The sequence below is a fragment of the Balaenoptera ricei genome, chromosome 3, assembly GCF_028023285.1.
Source record: "Balaenoptera ricei isolate mBalRic1 chromosome 3, mBalRic1.hap2, whole genome shotgun sequence".
Classification (NCBI taxonomy): Eukaryota; Metazoa; Chordata; class Mammalia; order Artiodactyla; family Balaenopteridae; genus Balaenoptera; species Balaenoptera ricei.
Genome location: NC_082641.1, coordinates 89,375,495 through 89,395,945, shown reverse-complemented (window position 1 = coordinate 89,395,945; position 20,451 = coordinate 89,375,495). Strand labels below are relative to the sequence as shown.

Below are 20,451 nucleotides of genomic sequence, written 5' to 3'. Positions count from 1 at the left end.
GTCCTTCTAGCTGGTATAGAAATGACGAATGAAATACACAACACTCAGCTCACTAAGATTTTATAGTCCAAAATTACATTAGAAAAGTTAAGAACTTCCCAAATAATTTTTTTCTCTTTATCAGATACAGTGTATGACCAACAATCTGAAGAAGGCTATCATAGCCAAAATCTAATTATCAACAGCTTACCAGTGGTCATTAGCAAATTTAGAAAAAATATGCTTTTGAAAACATCTGAGGCAGAATCCATTACATTAAAATAATAATACATAATGCTAAAAGATTCTTTAAAAACAGCTTTGGGTCTAAAACTGAAATTGGGGTATGTCGTAGTAGGGCTCTTTTGTTGGTTCGTTTGTTGTCCTCTACGCTCATAGACACTCGTGCACTTGGTTATAAGATGTACTTGGGCATGCACCCCATACTTCCTCCCTTGTAGACATGAACAAAAAGTTTCAAAAACATGCTCACTTGCCATGATTTGAAACGGGATCCTATTGTACTTTTTTTCTTGATTTGTTTTAAAATAAACATTTAGGGTCCCAAAGAGACTATGTAAGTAAATTCAAGAAATAGTAATGCTGTGTGAAAACCAAAGTTACAACTAAAATTTTTTTTAATTCCATTCACGTAAAATATATTGCAAAATACTACCCACCACCATTCCTGCCACACAGCTTTTTGGTTCAGAATATCTCAGATCAATATTATACTTTCTTAACTTTTAAATAACTACATTTGAGCTTAAAATCAATGTGAAGTACACAGAGTGAATAAATTCTAATGACAGACACAGAATCATACCTGCTTTTTTTTTTTTTCAAATGATGAGAAGCACTGAAGCAGAGAATGGAGTTATTCTATGTGTCAATTAACAGAGAGAAAAACATTCAATTTTTCCTCCTCCACATAATGAAATTCACAAAGAGATTGAATTACAATTCTTTTCCACCACTTGTTGACAAACCCGTTTAATGTTTGTAATAACAGAGTGTGTATACAACATGTCATGCCACAAACAATATTATGAAGCCAGCAAAACTCAATTATGTATGTTTGACATTTATAAGAGACAGGCTAGACTAGCCATTAAGCTAGTCTAGAAAGTCAAGTATTTTTTATTATAAACTTCTGAAGCATTTACCATTTGTTAAATATTATGGTGAAAAGCCTCTGGATAATAAATGAGAAGTGATTATTTTCCAAAAGTAAACCGCAAGTAGTCTCTGCTTTGATTTGGATAAATAAACATTCTCCCACCTTACATTTTTCCTTTCTTTCAAAACGTTCCACCTCAACTACGTAACGTTTACTTACTACTCTGAGTAAAAAGAAAATGAATGAGAATTCATCTTAACTTACAAGTTATTTGGCCTAAATGTCCGCATATGTTTTTTCACTTGGAAGTTAAAGTTCAAGTATGATATGTGGGAACAATGAATGAGCTACCTATTTTACTCAGTGATGTTCTGAGTCAATTTTCATCTCAGCTTCTCCTTTGTTTAGCTGTGCAACCCAAGCAGATCATTTAATCGGAATTTTAGCTTCTAATTTTTAATCCTGGGAGTTAAATCGTGTGCTCTTCTCAATCCATTGGCTTGTGATGGAAATCAAATGGCAGAAAGTTGTCACAATGCACAGTTAACAACAAAGGCTAAAGAAGACAGAATTTGGAGAGCTGAAAAAACCTTTTTGATTATATGCTCCTATGAAGCATTAAAAAATACAAGATGTGCATCCATAGTGTGCTAGCTTTAATAAATTTCCTAGTATAAGAAAATTTGATGTATCAATCAAGAAATATTTATTGAAATGCATTATGAGTTTTAAACTGTTCAAGGAACTAAAACAGTGATATTTTAAAGTTCAATATAAAATACCTTTAAAAAGCAAGCTTTCTAGTTTGGAAATATCAAGCAAGGAAATACCATTCCCTTGTTTATAGTGACTGCTAGATTCAGTTGACCCACAGTCTTTTAATAACCTATATATTGAATGATATACCATGGTCAAAGCTATATTCTCCCTTTTTTTTCTTAATTATTATTTATTTATTTGGCCATGTGGCTTGAGGGATCTTAGTTCCCTGACCAGGGATCAAACCTGTGCCCCTTGCAGTGGAAGCCCGGAGTCTTAACCACTAGACCGCCAGGGAAGTCCCAAAGCTATATTCTCTAACAGCAAAGCTGTGCTTGGGGGGATTCTGAGTAGCTGGGCAGCAGCATAATTCTGAATCTCCCAAATATCATCTAAAAATATAATAAAGAACAAAAAGAAAAACAAAACCTGCACCCTCAGTATAATAGGCAGAGAATGTCCAAATTTTAAATTTTCAATGAGTAGAAAAATAAACATCAGGGCTTCCCTGGTGGCGCAGTGGTTGAGAATCTGCCTGCCAATGCAGGGGACATGGGTTTGAGCCCTGGTCTGGGAAGATCCCACATGCCGCGGAGCAACTAGGCCCGTGAGCCACAACTACTGAGCCTGCGCGTCTGAAGCCTGTGCTCCGCAACAAGAGAGGCCGCGATAGTGAGAGGCCCGTGCATCGTGATGAAGAGTGGCCCCCCGCTTGCCGCAACTAGAGAAAGCCCTAGCATAGAAACGAAGACCCAACACAGCCAAAATAAAAATAAATAAATAAATAAAAATAAACATCAAATCTTTGCAAATGATCTCTCACCCTCCCACTGCAAGCATTCATGGACACCAAAGACTGTTCTGAAAAAAAAAAAAAGAAAAGAAAAATGCACTAAAGAGAGAAGAGCTAGCAGTATGCCTAAGACTCATCTAAAACCACCATAAGAATAAGAAGACCAACCCTACATGTGAAAGTACTGAAAACATGTAATGGTAGATCACCAAACTGACTACAAGGTAGGGACTTAAAAGTGTATATGGAAGATAACGGAGGCAGTCTTAGAAAGGTAATACTTCAGGCAGAAATGGTTAAAATGAAGGGACTTTGGTAAAGGGAAAAAGAAAAAGTCCTGCAGAAAGAGAAAATAAAGAAAAATAAAAGGACACAAATCTTTGTCAAGAACATGAAAAGAATGAGATTCTATCCTACTTGGCAAGGTAAAAAGTTAGGCTTATCCTGGGCCTCACTTTTTAACTTGCCAAGTAGGGTAGAATCTCATTTTTTTCATGTTCTTGACAAAGATTTGTGTCCTTTTATTTTTCTTTATTTTCTTTTTCTGCAGGGGAAGGGTAAGCTCTGACAAAGTGAGAGTGGCATGGACATATATATACTACCAAACGTAAAATAGATAGCTAGTGGGAAGCAGCCACATAGCACAGGGAGATCAGCTCGGTGCTTTGTGACCACCTAGAGGGGTGGGATAGGGAGGGTGGGAGGGAGAAGCAGACGCAAGAGGGAAGAGATATGGGAACATATGTATATGTAGAACTGATTCACTTTGTTATAAAGCAGAAACTAACACACCATTGAAAAGCAATTATACTCCAATAAAGATGTTAAAAAAAAATAAAAAATAAAGAAAAAAAAAAGTTAGGCTGCCTCAGTTTCATGGATGTGGGCAAAAGAGACAAGACTCTTGGGACAGAGACAAAGGACAGTTTATTTCTCACAGCAGTATGAGTAGCTAAAGTATCATCATTTGTGAACAAAAGACCGTAAAGTCAAACAACACCCAACAAATTCACAGAAAATGTATGTACCATGTATAACAGATAAAGGGCTATTCACTGTAATATACCTTTTAAATTCTTAAAATTTTAAGAAAAAAAAAAGACCAAACTTCAATTTTTTAAAATGGGCAAAAGAACTCACTAAAAAATAAATACTTTAAAATGGGCTTTAAACATATAAAGAGGTGGTCAACCTCAATCCCTCACTCATAATAAAAGAAATGCAAATCAAAATTACCTACCAAATTAGCAAACACTGTTTTGGCAAGGATGTGGAGAAACTGATACTCATACATATCTAGTGGGAATGTAAATCGGTACAATTTTTATAGAAGGAAATTTGGCAATATCTAACAAAACTACACACACGTTTATATTTTGACTCTGCATTCACACTTCTGGAAATTTATGCTTAAGATATTCCTTCAACAATAAAAAAAAAAAGTACACACAAGCTTATTCATGGTAGTAGTATAAATAACTGAAAAAACTACAAATAAACTATATGTCCATACACAGGAAAGTGCTTGAATAACTTATAATGAAGTGCTATGCAGCAATTAAAAAGAATAACAAAGAAATCTACAAACTGAAATATTGAGGTCTTTCAGGATACAATGTCAGGTAGAAAATCAAAATAAAAAAGCATATCATAATATTGTAGTTTTTGTATAAGAAATAAAGAGATATAGTTAAAGAAGATATAGTTCTCTAAATATCTACTTTTGTACAGTTCTGACTTTTGAAACCATTAATGTCTAACCATTAACAAAATAAATAAACAAAATCAACAAGGGTAAGAGCAGAAAAACAACCTAAAATGGGACACAATAGAAACAAATGAACCAAACTGTATTTCCCAGTGAGTAATGTAACCACACTGAAAGGAGTGGGGAAGGAAAGCATTAATCCAAGTAACTTTGGAAACAGTATTTGACTACAGAGGAAGACTAAAGACAAAAAGAGGTCTAAACAAATACTGAACTGTAGTCAGTAGGTTTCTTTTTTTAGAGGCATAAATTAGCAATTCTGAAATTATCTTCTGTTATTTTACGATTGAACAAGTAAGTAGATTGTGAATAATAGTAGCCAGGTGTCTCACTGTCAGAGAAGGAAATTACAAATACGTAAATAGGAAAAGACAGAATGAACTATTTGGTGTTCAACTGGAATTGGAAATATCAATGTGAATACTTCAGTTTTAATATAGATAGAGCAACAGGTATAGAAATAGGCACAGATGCATTTGTGTGTGTGTGTGTGTGTGTGTGTGTGTGTGCGAGCGTACATTTGCTTATTTCTTATCTATATCCACTGAAAGGACCTAAAACAAAGACATCCTAGTAGCAATGAGCACACCCAGTGCCCAAATATTGGTTTCTAAATACTATTTTCTACTAAATGGAACTATGACTCCTTAGGGAAATGAAGCAAGACCTAGAGCAGAAAAAGTATAAGATAAGCCAGAAAATAAGTGCTCAATAAATAACAGGAACATGTCAAAAGGACAGAAGAACCAGTTTTTGTTTCTCTCTCATGTAAAGACAAAGAAAAGGATAAAGTAAATGTGCTATAATATTAATATTTAGAGAATATGGGTGAAATATATATGGGAATTCTTTGTATTATTCTTTCAAAATTTCCATTGGTCTGAAATAATGTCAAAATAAAAAGTTAAAAATGGAAAGCTGTAAAAATTGATTAAAGCTCAGAAGTATCTGAATATTCACTAAATCTAAAAAATTCAGTTATTTAGCCTAGAGATTAAAAGTCTCAGTGATAGAAAAAAACTTAGTTTTAATATGTATGTTTCAAAGCAGGTATGCTTACACTATAGGTAATATTAATAGATAAAGACAGCCAGAATTTTTTTTTTTAAAAACTATCATTCTACTTTATAAGACTAGTCAAGTGTGTGGGAGAACAACATTTACAGCAAATTAAGGGCATTCATCCTTTAAATCTTTATCCAGAGTCCATGACATCCTAAGTTCTGTGAGAGACACATATTCATAGTCTCTTCCTTAAAAATGCTTGACAAGAAAATTAAGATGGAGGTTCACAAAACAGTCATCATAATGTTAGGATATAATTGTAGAAGAGGGAGTGTAGAGATCACCATATATTTAGTATGGATAACCAACTAGTCACTGATCTAAAACTCCTAATAATGTGCTATAATATATAAGGTTATCTAATAAGTTGATGAATATCCTTAATGAAGTGGTTTAAAAGCCACAGGTTATGAGTAGAATATATCTAGAAGAAACATCATATTGGTTTCCTTGGAGGAAAAAAAAAACAACAACTGGGTAATACGTGGGAGAAAAAGTTTTCACCGTCTACTTACTGATTTGTACCTTGTGATTTTGAATTTGGAACCATATAAGTATGAAGAGGAAGCCCATGAGCCCCACTAAGGGGGGAAAATGGAATCTCAATGGAAATTCCACAAGCTCTCACCAGTCTATCTAACCTCTTATCTGAATAAGGCTGTAGCCCCTCTTGCACTATTTCAATGAATAAACTGCCCTTGCTCTTAGCTAAGACCAATCCATTCCCTTGGGTACTAGATCCATTCTCTCCTATACAACAAGCACGTTGCTCCAGCAATTCTTCCTTCATTCTGCTGCCTCATCAACTTTTCCTTCTTCATGGGAACATTTTTGTCAGCAAACAAGCTACAATAGCTCCTAATCTTTAAATAAAATTCCCCCTTGACTCTACTTCTTTTACTTAACTCCCTATCTCTCTCTTTCCCTTTACTGCAAAACTTCTAAGAAGATTTGTGTATACTAGTTATCTCCAGTTTTTTTCTTCTCATTCTTTCTTAAACCCATCCCATTTAGGTGTTTCCTTCTACTGTTCCACTGAAACTGTTCTTGTCAAAGTCACCAATAATGTACGTTTTGCTAAATCCAAACTTTAGTCCTCATCTTTTGTCTTAGCAGCACGCAACTGCAAATCACGTGATCATTTGTTCTTCCTTGAAATCCTTTCACCCCATCTGGCTTCCAGAATAATATATTCTTTTGGTTTTCCTTTTATCTTAGTCTTCTTTACAATTTCCTCCACATTTCTGTGACTTCTTAATGTTAGGCTCAGACTTAGGACTCTTTTCTATCTTAATTAACACCCTTTGTAATATCATCAACTCTCATGGCTTTAAATATCAACTAACAATCAGATTGATAGTTCAACCCCAGAAGTCTCCCTGGAACTCCAAAATTAGAGATCCAAGTGCAAATCTGACATCTCCACTTAGATGTCTAATAAGAATCTCAAAACCAAACTCCTGATCTTCACCTCCAAATCTGCTCCTCCTATATTTTTCTCCATCTCAGTAACAACAATGCCATCCTTCCCATTGCTCAGGCCAAAAATATTGGAATCATTCTTGACTTCTTTCTCTCACACTCTACATCTAATTCATCAGCAAATCCTTAAGCTCTACTTTCAGTATATAATAAATCTTCAGTATCCATGGATTCCATATTTCCATGAATTCAGACCTACTGCCTAAAATTTCTTTTTAATCCCAAAATTGATATACACATTGCTTTTCAGGTCAATCATGGACATGCACACATGCAGAGCAGCAAAGGAGTCACCTGATACACACATTCTCAACTGAGGTTGAAAAGCTATGCTCGGCCTTTTTGTTTCAGTTCTTCTACTGTAAACTCCTTTCTGTAGTCTATTTAGTTCCACATTTTTTGCGTTTTTGTGCTTTTCGATGGTAACTTTGATTTTAAAATGACCCCCAAGCAGAGTGCTGAAGTGCTGCCTAGTATTCTTATGCTCAAGGAGGCTGTGATGTCCCTGATAGAGCAAATATGTGTTAGATAGCTTTGTTTAGTCGTGAGTTATAGTACTGCTAGCTGTGAGTTCAATGTTAATGAGTCAACAATATATATTAAAGAAGGTGTCTTTAAACAGAAACACACAAAAAACAAAGTGATGTGTTGATCAACTGTCGAAAATGTTGTGACCCTGCTTAAAGGGACCTAATCCCTTATGTTATGCTCACCAGGGGCAATGATTCAGTAATCAGCTAATGCTAATTTAGTATTCACAGTGACTTTTTAGAATATAACTACCATAAATAACAAGAATCAATTGTACATGCATCCAGAATTTGCCCGCTTCTCATCACCTCTGCTGCTACCACCCAGGTCCAAGCCAGCATGAACCCTTGTCTGTATTACTCCAATAGCCTAGAAGTAATCTTACTTACATCCTTCCCCAACCACTCATATGATTCTCAACAAAACTACCAGAATTATCCTGTTAAAATGTAAGTTCATGTCATTCCTTTGCTCAAACCCTCCAATGGTTTTCCATCTTACTCAGAGTAAAAGCCCAAGGGTTTTAAAAGAACCAGCAAGATCCAGCGTAAGCTGTGCCTCCCGTACCACCCACCATCATTCTTCCTCTCTGACCTCATCTCATACCTCCACACCTTTCCTTTATCAATCCCTCAGTTCCAGCCACACAGGTGTCTATACCACTCCTCAAATATGCCACACATGATCCCATCTCAATGACTTTGCTTTGGCTTTTCCCTCTACCTGGAGTACTCTTTGTCCCAGGTAATCACATGCTTCACTCCCTCACTTCTTTCACTCTTCATTTAAATGTCTTTCTCCATGACAACTAACCTGATCATCCTCTCAACATCCTATCTACCTACCATGTTTTCTCCACTGTACCTTTTACCACCTAACATACATATGTTTCATTTATTTATTTTACTAATTAGCTATCTTCTGCTCTAAAACGTAAGCTCAAGGAGGCAGGGATTTCCATATGTTCTGTTATCTACAAGATCAGTTATGCAAATAACAGTGCCTGGCACATAACAAGAAAATGCACAAATTAATATAGTTCTTACTTTAAAAAAATAAATTTAAACTTAAATAATTTTTTTAAAATTAAAAGTTATAGAAAGATTACAATTTTACCTTCTGCATCTGTTTATATCATCTTTCTAGTAATCAAGTCCAAAACTAATATTGTTAAGGAGCTCACCTATAAAATATAGAGGAAAATCAGCAAAAGGACATAACTTCTCTTAATCTCGTTGTATATGAAACTTAGCTTTGTTTACTTAATAAAACTAAGCAAAATAGGGACAAATCATATTATTGAACTTTCATATTATTTTTAGGAAGTTATCTGCAGAATATAAATTAATCATGTAGCATATTCCATCCCACATAACATCTCAGCATCTGATGCAAATATTACAGCTGTCACTCCAATTTCTGCAGCTTTAACCCAATGCAAATTAGATTAATAACTAAGAGCACCATTACTCCTTATGACATTGTAAAGGTCCTATCATATTAAGCTCCATTCACTGAAAAGCATTCTTGCCATAAGGTAGCTGCTGATAGATCATGTATTAATAAGTAGGTCCAAAAAAAGACAAATCCTCCCACTTTCAGGTCATTTCAACAAAACTGATAACCAATAAACATAGCCTGAACTCTACTTTGGTCTTTAGTAGGTCATGCATCCAAAATGCATTTCTTTCATATGCTGAACTGACAGGGAAATTTGAATTTTGGAGTACTTTTCTAGAGGACCTCCATGCATCATCCATACATGATTCTGATTTTTTAAAATCTCCAAGATTTGGTGATTATCAAATAAGAAAGCCAGTTGCCATTCTTAGTGGACTCAAAATAAGGAAATCAACTAAAAGAGCCTTTTCAAAGTTTTATTCATTTTTTAAATTTAGATTTATTTAAACATGATTTTAACCATCTGTCTCAAGTCTGGACTCATTTCAAACTGGTTTTCATAATTAAAGTACTCCAAAGAGAAAACTCAATGGATCTAATCAATTTTAATTGGCTATAAAATATCACAGAACTATTCATAATATGTGAAGAGGCAATTTAAGAAAATATACTTCTCAATTAGAGAAAACTTTACTTTTGAATGAGTCTTCCAACTAATTCCCGACAGTTCTAGCAGTAGGTACCCTCTTACTATGTCTGCTTAGGGTAAGTGAGGGCTTGTAAATAATCAGGGATATTACCAATCCTTTAGCATTCTTCTCTGTTTCTCACAGAGAAAAAAGAATTTGAAAAGGAGTTTGTTTCCCTGCTCTTGTTATAAAAGGGGTGAAGAGAGCTCCTTTCAAACTTCTCTAGGCTGACTGGTACGCGCATGTACAATGGGGAAGAGCTGATCCTGTCTTGCTTCTTTCCTGAATATGATGTGCAATAAAACAGAAGCATTCAGACTTCTACCCATGTAAGAGAAGCCCCACAAATGTCTTTGTGGGTATTTTGAGGCTTGGTAAATATTAAACCATAGTGTAATTCTAGCCATCAGAATACATAGTTGTGAAGCAGTTATTTTGACCATCTTTTCTAATATTTCAATATATCTTCAAGTAAGCTAAAAATCTTCAATGCAAAATCATACTTAAATTCACTTAATTCAGTACCATCTGGTTCAATATGGTATTCCTTATTTTTTATAAAATTAGCATACACTTACTCTTAAAAAATATTTTTTAACTTTGGAAAAAGGTACTACATGGCGATATGAAGAAGGATGTGCATATAAGTATATACGTAAAGATTATGTATATTTCCTACAACATAAACAAGTGGGAACTGACCAGAGGGCAGACAGCAGAAGCAAAAAGAACTACAATCCTGCTGCCTGTGGAATGAAAACCACATTCACAGAAAGACAGACAAACTGAAAAGGCGGAGGACTATGTACCAGATGTAGGAACAAGATAAAACACCAGAAAAACAATTAATGAATGGAGATAGGCAACCTTCCAGAAAAATAATTCAGAATAATGACAGTGAAAATGATCCAGGACCTCAGAAAAAGAATAGAGGCAAAGATCGAGAAGATGCAAGAAATGTTTAACAAAGACCTAGAAGAATTAAAGAACAAACAAACAGAGATGAACAATACAATAACTGAAATGAAAAATACACAGAAGGAATCAATAGCAGAATAACTGAGGCAGAAGAAAGGATAAGTGACCTGGAAGACAGAATGGTGGAAATCACGGCTGTCAAACAGAATAAAGAAAACAGAATGAAAAGAAATGAAGACAGCCTAAGAGACCTCTTGGACAACACTAAATGCAGCACTTCAGACCTAGGGACACATATAGACTGAAAGTGAGGGGATGGAAAAAGATACTCCATGCAAATAGAAAAAGATACTACAAAAAAAGAAAATTACAGACCAATATCACTGATGAATATAGATGCAAAAATCCTCAACAAAATGCCAGCAAACAGAATCCAGCAACACATTAAAAGGATCATACACCATGATCAAGTGGAATTTATCCCAGGGATGCAAGGATTTTCAGAATACGCAGATCAGTCAATGTGATACACCATATTAACAAACTGAAGAATAAAAATCATATGATCATCTCAATAGATGCAGAAAAAGCTTTTGACAAAATTCAACACCCATTTATGATAAAAACTTTCCAGAAAGTGGGCATAGAGGGAACTTATCTCAACATAATAAAGGCCATATAAGACAAACCCACAGCCAACATCATTCTCAATGGTGAAAAACTGAAACCACTTCCACTAAGATCAGGAACAAGACAAGGTTGCCCACTCTCACCACTATTATTCAACATAGCTTTGGAAGTTTTAGCCACAGCAATCAGAGAAGAAAAAGAAATAAAAGGAATGCAAATTGGAAAAGAAGAAGTAAAACTGTCACTGCTTGCAGATGACATGATGCTATACATAGAAAATTCTAAAGATGCTACCAGAAAACTATTAGAGCTAATCAATGAATTTGGTAAAGTAGCAGGATACCAAATTAATGCACAGAAATCTCTTGCATTCCTATACACTAATGATGAAAAATCTGAAAGAGAAATTAAGGAAACAATCCCATTCACCACTGCAACAAAAAGAATAAAATACCTAGCAGTAAACCTATTTAAGGAGGTAAAAGACCTGTACTCAGAAAACTAGAAGACACTGATGAAAGAAGTCAAAGATGACACAAACAGATGGAGAGATATACCATGTTCTTGGATTGGAAGCATCAACATTGTGAAAATGACTATACTACCCAAAGCAATCTACAGATTCAATGCAATCCCTATCAAATTACCAGTGGCAATTTTACAGAACTAGAACAAAAAATCTTAAAATCGGTATGGAGACACAAAAGACCCCAAATAGCCAAAGCAATCTTGAGGGAGCTGGAGGAATCAGACTCCCTGACTTCAGACTATACTACAAAGCTACAGTAATCAAGACAATATGGTACTGGCACAAAAACAGAAATACAGATCAAGGGAACAGGATATAAAGCCCAGAGATAAACCCAGGCACCTATGGTCAACTAATTTATGACAAAGGAGTCAAGGATATACAATGGAGAAAAGACAGCCTCTTCAATAAGTGGTGCTGGGAAAACTGGACAGCTACATGTAAAAGAATGAAATTAGAACACTCCCTAACACCATACACAAAAATAAACTCAAAATGGATTCGAGACCTAAATGTAAGACTGGACACTATAAAACTCTTAGAGGAAAACATAGGAAGAACACTCTTTGACATAAATCACAGCAAGATCTTTTTTGATCCACCTCCTAGAGTAATGGAAATAAAAACAAAAATAAACAAATGGGACCCAATGAAACTTCAAAGCTTTTGCACAGCAAAGGAAACCATAAACAAGACGGAAAGACAACCCTCAGAATGGGAGAAAATATTGCAAATGAATCAACGGACAAAGGATTAATCTCCAAAATATATAAGCAGCTCATGTAGCTCACTATTAAAAAAACAAACAACCCAATCCAAAAATGGGCAGAAGACCTAAATAGACATTTCTCCAAAGAAGACATACAGATGGCCAAGAGGCACATGAAAAGCTGCTCAACATCACTAAATATTAGAGAAATGCAAATCAAAACTACAATGAGGTATCATCTCACAACAGTTAGAATGGGCATCATTAGAAAATCCACAAACAACAAATGCTGGAGAGGGTGTGGAGAAAAGGGAACCCTCTTGCACTGTTGGTGGGAATGTAAATTGGTACAGCCACTATGGAGAACAGTATGGAGGTTCCTTAAAAAACTAAAAATAGAATTATCATATTACCCATCAATCCCACTAGTGGGCATATGCCCAGAGAAAACCATAATTCAAAAAGACACATGCATCTCTATGTTCATTGCAACACTATATACAATAGCCAGGTCACAGAAGCAACCTGAATGCCCATCGACAGATGAATGAATAAAGAAGATGTGGTACATATATACAATGGAATATTACTCAGCCATAAAAAGGAACAAAATTGGGTTATTTGTAGAAATGCGGATGGACCTAGAGACTGTCATACAGAGTGAAGTATGTCAGAAAAAGAAAAACAAATATCGTGTATTAACGCATACATGTGGAATCTAGAAAAATGGTACAGGTTAACCGGTTTGCAAGGCAGAAATAGAGACACAGATGTAGAGAACAAACATATGGACACCAAGGGGGGGAAGTCGGGGTGGGGGGAATGAATTGGGGGAAAAAAAAGTGGAGATTACAGTGAACCAAAAAGAAATCTGGGAGTGAATAAACTCATAACAACTTTCAGAACAAATGAAGAAAGACGATGAAGTCCACTAAGACTGTAAAACTTAAGTTAATGTGTTAAGTAGACACATGGATGATTTAAGAAAAGACCCACATCATAATTATCCAGGCAAAATCTATAATGCCTAAGATGAAAAATATACTACATGAGATTAAAGGGAGATTAGACACTGCAGAAAACAAGATTAGTAAAATTGTAGATATAATCATAGAAACTACCAAAATGAAACAGAAAGCAAAAAAGACAAGGGGAAAAAAATAAACAGACCATCAGTTGGCTGTGAGGCAAATACAAACAGCCTAATACACATGTAACTGGAGTCTTCAAAGGAGAGCAGAAAGAGAGACGTAGACAGAAAATATACGTGAAGAAATAACAGCTGAAAGTTTTCCAAATTTGATGAAAATTATAAACCCTCAGGTATAAGAAGCTCAAAACCGACAAACAGAAGGAGAAAAAAAAACTTACAGGAAGGCACATCATAATCAAATTGCTCAAAATCAACAATAAAAAGGAAATCCTAAAAGCTGCCAAAGGGATATAAAACAGGTAGAGCAACAAAGAAAAGTATGAGAACAGATTTCTCCTTGACATGACCAAAGGGCAACATCTTTAAAGATCCAACAGGGAAAAAAACACCTGCTAAAAGAAAATTCTATACCCTACAAAAATATATTTCAAAATCAAAGGTGAAATTAAAACTTTTTCAGATGTACAAAAGCTGAAAGAACTTACTACGTGTAGACTTACAAGAAATATTAAAGTAAGTCATTCAGGCAAAAGTAAAATGATACCAGATGGAATAAAGAATGCTAGGAAAGATAACTACATGGATAAACATATAAGATGTTTTATTATAATTTTAAAGATACTTGACTAAACAAAAACAAAAATATTAACAATATAGTACAAACTTAAAAACATATGCAAAAGTAAAATATATCACAACAATAGCACGAATATAGGAAGACTATACCAGTGTAAGGATTCCTTATTATACACAAGGTGATATAATATCACTTGAAGGTATACTATGGTAAAGCAAAAATAAAATAACAAAAGAAAAAGTTACAGCTAATAAGACAACAAAGGAGATAAATGGGAATCTTAATAAATTTTTTTCAATTAATCCAAAAGAAGGCAGAAAAAAGGAAAAGGAGAATAAAGAACTGATGAAACAAAGAGAAAAAAAAACTGCAAGATGACAGATTTAAACCTAACATTGTCAAAATCAGTCACGTTAACTATAGTCTATCCCAATTAAAATGTAAAGATTATCAAGATAAAAAAGCAAGACCTAATTATATGGTGCACTTCAACTATATAAAGACTAAAAAATGTTGAAGTAAAAGGATGAAAAAAAGATATATCATGTAAACACTAATCAAAGTATCTAATATTAATATCAGATAGAACAGATAACACAGCAAAGAATACTACCAGGGATAATAAAGGTCATTTCATACGACAAAAGGGTCAGGGCATCAAGAGGATACAACAATCATGACTACTTTTACACCCAATAACAAGAATTTCAAAATACATTAAGCAAAAAACTGACAAAACTATGAGAAGAAATAGACAAATCTACAATTACAGTGGGAGATTTCAATTGCCCTCTCTCAATAATTGATGGAACAAGTAGACAGAAAATCTGTAACAACATAAAAATTTTTAATAACACTATTAACCAACTGGCCCAAGATAGCAATATAGACCACTACAACCAACAACAGCAGAATACATATTCTTATCAAGTGCACATGAAGCATTTACCAAGATAAACCATACTATGGGACATATAACATGTATTCATAAATGTAAAAGGAATAAAGTCACAAAAAGAATATTCTCAGACTAAATGAAATTAAATTATAAATGAAAAATAGAAACTTTTTTTAATGTCAAAATTTTAGGAAACCAAATACATTTCTAAATAACCTATGTATCAAAGAAAAAAAAAGGCCAAAAGGAAATACTTTAAGTATTTTGAACTGAAGAAAAATGAAGACACAATATATACAAATGTATGGAATGTTGCTAAAACAGTCCTTAGGGAAATTCATAGCACTAAATGCTTATATTAGAAAAGAAGATAATTCTCAAATCAATGATCTTAGTTAGCTTCCACATTAAAAAAAAAAAGAAAAAATAGAAAAACTGGTGCAAACTAAGCCTAAAGCAAGCAGAAGGAAAAAAAAAAAACAAAGATTAGAGATAAATCAATTAAATAGAAAGCCGAAAAATAGAAAGAAAATAAAGCCTAAAGCCGATCTTTGAGAAGATTAATAAAATTGATAAACCTCTAGCCAAAATGATTAGGAAAAAAAGAGAAGACACAAAGTACCAATAACAAAAATGAGAAAAAAAATATCACCAAAGATTCTACAAATATAAAAAGGTGGATAAGGGAGTATTCTGAACACCTTGGTACCAATAAATTAAACAAATGAAGTGGACAATTCCTTGAAAGATACAACCTACTAAAACTCAAAGAAAAAGATAAACAGAATAGCCTATATCAATTAAAGAAATTGAATTTATAGTTTAAAAATCTTAGCAAAAAAGAAAAAAATAAAGCAAGCAGACCCAGATGGCTTCACAAGTGAATTCTACCAATATTTAAGAAATATTAAGAATTAAACAGAAATATTTCTAAGAGGGGGCAATCATGCAGAGGACAGTATTATCCTTATACAAAATGAGACAAAGATAGTAAAAGAAACAGACAAATTTGAAAATCCAAAAAAACTTAGCCAACCATATCAAACAACATAAAAAATAATAATACATCATAACCAAGAGGAGTTTATTCCAGGAATGTGAAGTTGGTATAATATTTTAAAAATCAATCAAAATAATTCACCATATCAAGGTAAAAGAAGAAAAAAAATATCCATCTCCACAGATATGGAAAAAGCATTTGACAAAATATAACATCCATTCTTAAGCAGGAATAAAAAGGAACTTCTTCAACCCGATAAAAGGAAAAACCAGGCTTCCCTGGTGGCGCAGTGGTTGAGAATCTGCCTGCCAATGCAGGGGACACGGGTTCGAGCCCTGGTCTGGGAAGATCCCACACACCACGGAGCAACTAGGCCCGTGAGCCACAACTACTGAGCCTGCGCGTCTGGAGCCTGTGCTCCGCAACAAGAGAGGCCGCGATAGTGAGAGGCCCGCGCACCGTGATGAAGAGTAGCCCCCGCTTGCCACAACTGGAGAAAGCCCTCGCACAGAAACGAAGACCCAACACAGCCAAAAATTAATTAATTAATTAATTAATTAATTAATTTTTAAAGAAAAAGAAAAACCTTTGAAAAACTACAGTTAACTTCATATTTATGATGAAAGTCTTTCCCCTAAGATCAGGGACAAGGCAAACATGTTTGCTCTTTCTATGTCTGTTCAACACTATACTGGAGGGTCTAGCTAGGGCAATTAGGCAAGAAAAAGAAAAAAAAAAAAGACATCCAGATTGAAAAGAAAGAGGAAAACTGTCTTTGTTCATAGACAATATGGTCTTATAGGAGTTCTTTTGAGAAGTCATCTACTCTTTATAAAGATGATGTGACGGCAAATGTTTTCATTTACAGCCATTATGTCAGAACCTTAGTTTGGACACAAGCTTTATGGATTCACAAAATTGTTTTATGGCAAACCTAACAATGTGTTTAACTAACTAAAAGTATTCAGAACTTAATATGCTATAGGAAAGTAAAACCTGTGTATTTTGCATTCAAGAACTTATTATTCCATGCTATCATGAAACACTCTATTAACTTCAGCTCAATAGGCTAAAATTATTTTGGTTGTTCTCAGCATACATGTTATAAATAATAATCAATAGACTAATGTCCAAATTAGTCCAAGTCAATTTAAGACAAACATTTGTTCCCTTGACACAGCATAGAGCAAAATGACTTTGATATTTAGGGTATATTATTCAATACCAAAAAATTTAACTAAAATGGTGCTATATTCATATTACAAATGAATGTTATATTTTACATTAGACAACATAAATCAGTGTTCCTTTGGATATAAATTCTAACATTGAAAATTTAAAGTATTTTGTTTAATCCATACAGCAGGGGTCAGGAGTTTGGAATTTCAGTATTAACCCAGGCTTCCAGCTCATCTGCTACTGCTGCTGAACCTCCAGATGCAGTAACTGAACCCTTGATTCCAAACCAATTCTTGATCAAATCCAGAATTTAACCCTTACTTACTATAGGAGCTATTTCTGGGTCCTATCTCCCCCAAAGCCTTGTCTCCTCAAGCTGGACACTATGTATCAGATTGGGTTTTTAAATAGCTTTTCCAAGACCTCCTAATGTCTAAAGCAACAACTCTGAATGCCAGAGCCACAGCTTGGGTATCCACCACCAGTGCCCCAGCAATTCCTAGAGCCTATTCCAGAAATGGCCTGGTGTGGCCTCTCCAGATAAACTAAGGTTCTGACATAAAGCCTGTAAATGTTGGAAGAATTTGCCAACACATCATTCTTATAAAGAGTAAATAACTTCACAAAAAAAAAACCTATTTCCATGTTAAAGGTAGAAGAAGGAGTTTGAAAACAGATACAAAATTTTCAAAAATATGATTTTATACTTTTTCATGTAATCATGAGTATAAAGATAGTTGTGATTATAAAAGGGGAATTCACATATGTCTCATGCGTTTACATAGTTATATAAGAACTTACTTTAAAAGTATATACTCTATACATTATAAATTGATTTAATGGGAGTAATCAAATTCTTGAAAATAAAAAAGTACTATCACTAATACCTTTAGAAAGAAAATGTAAATAAGCTCACATATTTTAACTTCAGGAGACTCAGTCAAATAATACATTTCTTAAGATCAATTAAAACTACGGTCTTCAGATTTTCTAGTTGCCTTCTTACTACTGATACAACACTGAATGGTATTTTATCTCTATAATAAATAATAAAGATAAGTAATAAAGAACAATTATTACCTGTGAATAATCTCTGATAATATAAACTTCAGGTACAAGAACTATTTAAAACTTTATTATGATATCAGAATTAGATTTCATTTTTTAAACAAAAACTATGTCTTTAAAAGTAGGTATCAAACACTTGGGAGTAATTATGTACTTCTTTTCCTAACTAATCATTCTCCAACAGATATAGACCTAGTGTGATATACTTCGCATAGATGGATTACAATATAGTTGGATTAAGTCACCACTTGCTCTGGGTGAATTTAATGTGTGGATATTTATAATATAGGAAACTAATTTGAGAATGCTAGCCAAGCATTATGTAATGAACTTTATAAAAATAACCCTTTGACAGATTGAGTAGTAATGCTCAATGTACAAAACTATTTCTGAATCACTCTTGATGGTTTAGCAAGGGATCCCTTGTATAAAGACTAAATTTTGAAAAACAGTAAAGACTTGCAGTTCCCAAGTTAGAATATCAACTAGAAGTGGGTAAGCTCCTTGAATGTTTGAATCTCAATAACTTAAAGATAGCAAATGCTCAGTAAATACTTCTTCATTATATAAAGCACTCTTTAAAATAAAAAAGGAATAATAATTAGGTATACAAAGTTTGAAAATTATGAAATAATCATACAACATTGGAACTTACATCTAAGACTATCTGACTCCAAAGACTGACTCATCTTTCCACTATTGCATTTTTTCTTTTCTTCACTTAAATAACTTACATAACTGAATTACAAAAGCATTTTAAAAGATATGTTTGCATTAAAAAGAGATCGTAATCTCAAAATGCTGGTTGAGGTACAAGAAAAATAAGTAAAAATAAGTAAACTGTGAATACTAATTCATCTAGAAACACTGCAAGAAGCAGAAACGTGAAATAAATGTGGGAGGGATGGAGACAGGGAGAAACAAAGGGAGACACAAAGTAAATGCTGAAGGGAACACTGGGAGAAGGGAGGGCAAGGGAGAGAAGGGGAGGGACAGAGAAGGAAGGAGAGGAAGGAAGTAGGGAGGAGCAAGAGGAGGAGGGAAAGGGAGACAGAAAGGGAGGAAGGGGGGAAACTGCATCGAAATCAGTCTCCCTTCTAGTCTACTGGGAATAACAACAAAAACACAGTATTTTCATTGTGTAAGGTATATCCAAATATAGGAGCTGTTTATTTCATTTACCTCAACCAAATGACAAAATAATATACAAGTAAAAGAAAAAGAGAAAATACATTAATAAATGAGAAAGGTAAATTTAATAATTAAAAAAATGTTTTAAAAAGAGTTGCTAATAATGCTTCTATTTAACCAGAAAACAACAAAAATTTTATAATTAAAAAAAATCTAAATATGAAGACTATTTAGTCACATTTAAAAACTATAACCACAAATCTTTGATTAAAACATAATGTTTCTCTTTCTATTTACTTCCAAAGCTTATTATGAAAATTTTAGTACAATATAGATATAAAATTAAGCTATGAAAGCAGAACTAAGCTATAAAATGACATGGCATTTAAATACAGGTAAAATGGCATTTAAATACAGGTAAAAAGAGCATTTTTACCTGTATTTAAATACATGGCATTTAATGGCATTTAAATACAGGTAAAAAGAGGATCAATAAAAGCTTCTAAACAAATACAACTTTATTTTTCTTATTTAGTACTCAGTAATTAAGTAAATAAATCTAAAGCCTATGAGAAAAATTTAAACATTCCTTGCATTCTATTACAAGTACTGCATAATTCTATTAATAGTATGAACTACTCAAAAATAGTTTCCATTATTTTAAAAAAACAAAACAAAAAAAGAAATACTTATTACATAGTTTGGTAATTAGTCTATTTTGGCTTATTTTAATATTTTTTAAATGTGAATTGGTCTAAGTGGAATCATTCCACCACTTATAAAGATAACTTTCAAATGATAAGAATAAAAATCACTAAAATAAACATTTTTTATAATTGCATCATACCTTTAGCTACAGCTTCTTTATATTTCTCTTTGGCAGAATTCATTTCTTTTATTAATTGTCTATAGCTTGTTTTTAATTTCTCTAATTCTGTCTTGGTGACCTGTCAAAAAGAGAAATGAAAAAACATTTTTTAATGCTTAAATTTATATCAGTCAAGAACTTAAATTCCAAAGCATTAACAGATGCATATTTTACTGATTATGGGTCAGAGGTGCTCTTTAATAT

The 20,451-nt window shown here is 33.6% G+C and overlaps 1 protein-coding gene across 7 annotated transcripts in view; it reads right to left on the bottom strand.

Moving 5' to 3' along the window:
- FER (FER tyrosine kinase) overlaps positions 1 to 20,451 on the bottom strand; it is a 462,877-nt gene that overhangs the window by 346,358 nt on the left and 96,068 nt on the right. For all 7 annotated transcript variants that reach the window (XM_059916864.1, XM_059916866.1, XM_059916867.1 and 4 more), the window contains one exon: positions 20,227 to 20,326. In XM_059916864.1, the coding sequence (XP_059772847.1) occupies positions 20,227 to 20,326 (100 nt within the window). The remainder of the gene's footprint in view (positions 1 to 20,226; positions 20,327 to 20,451) is intronic.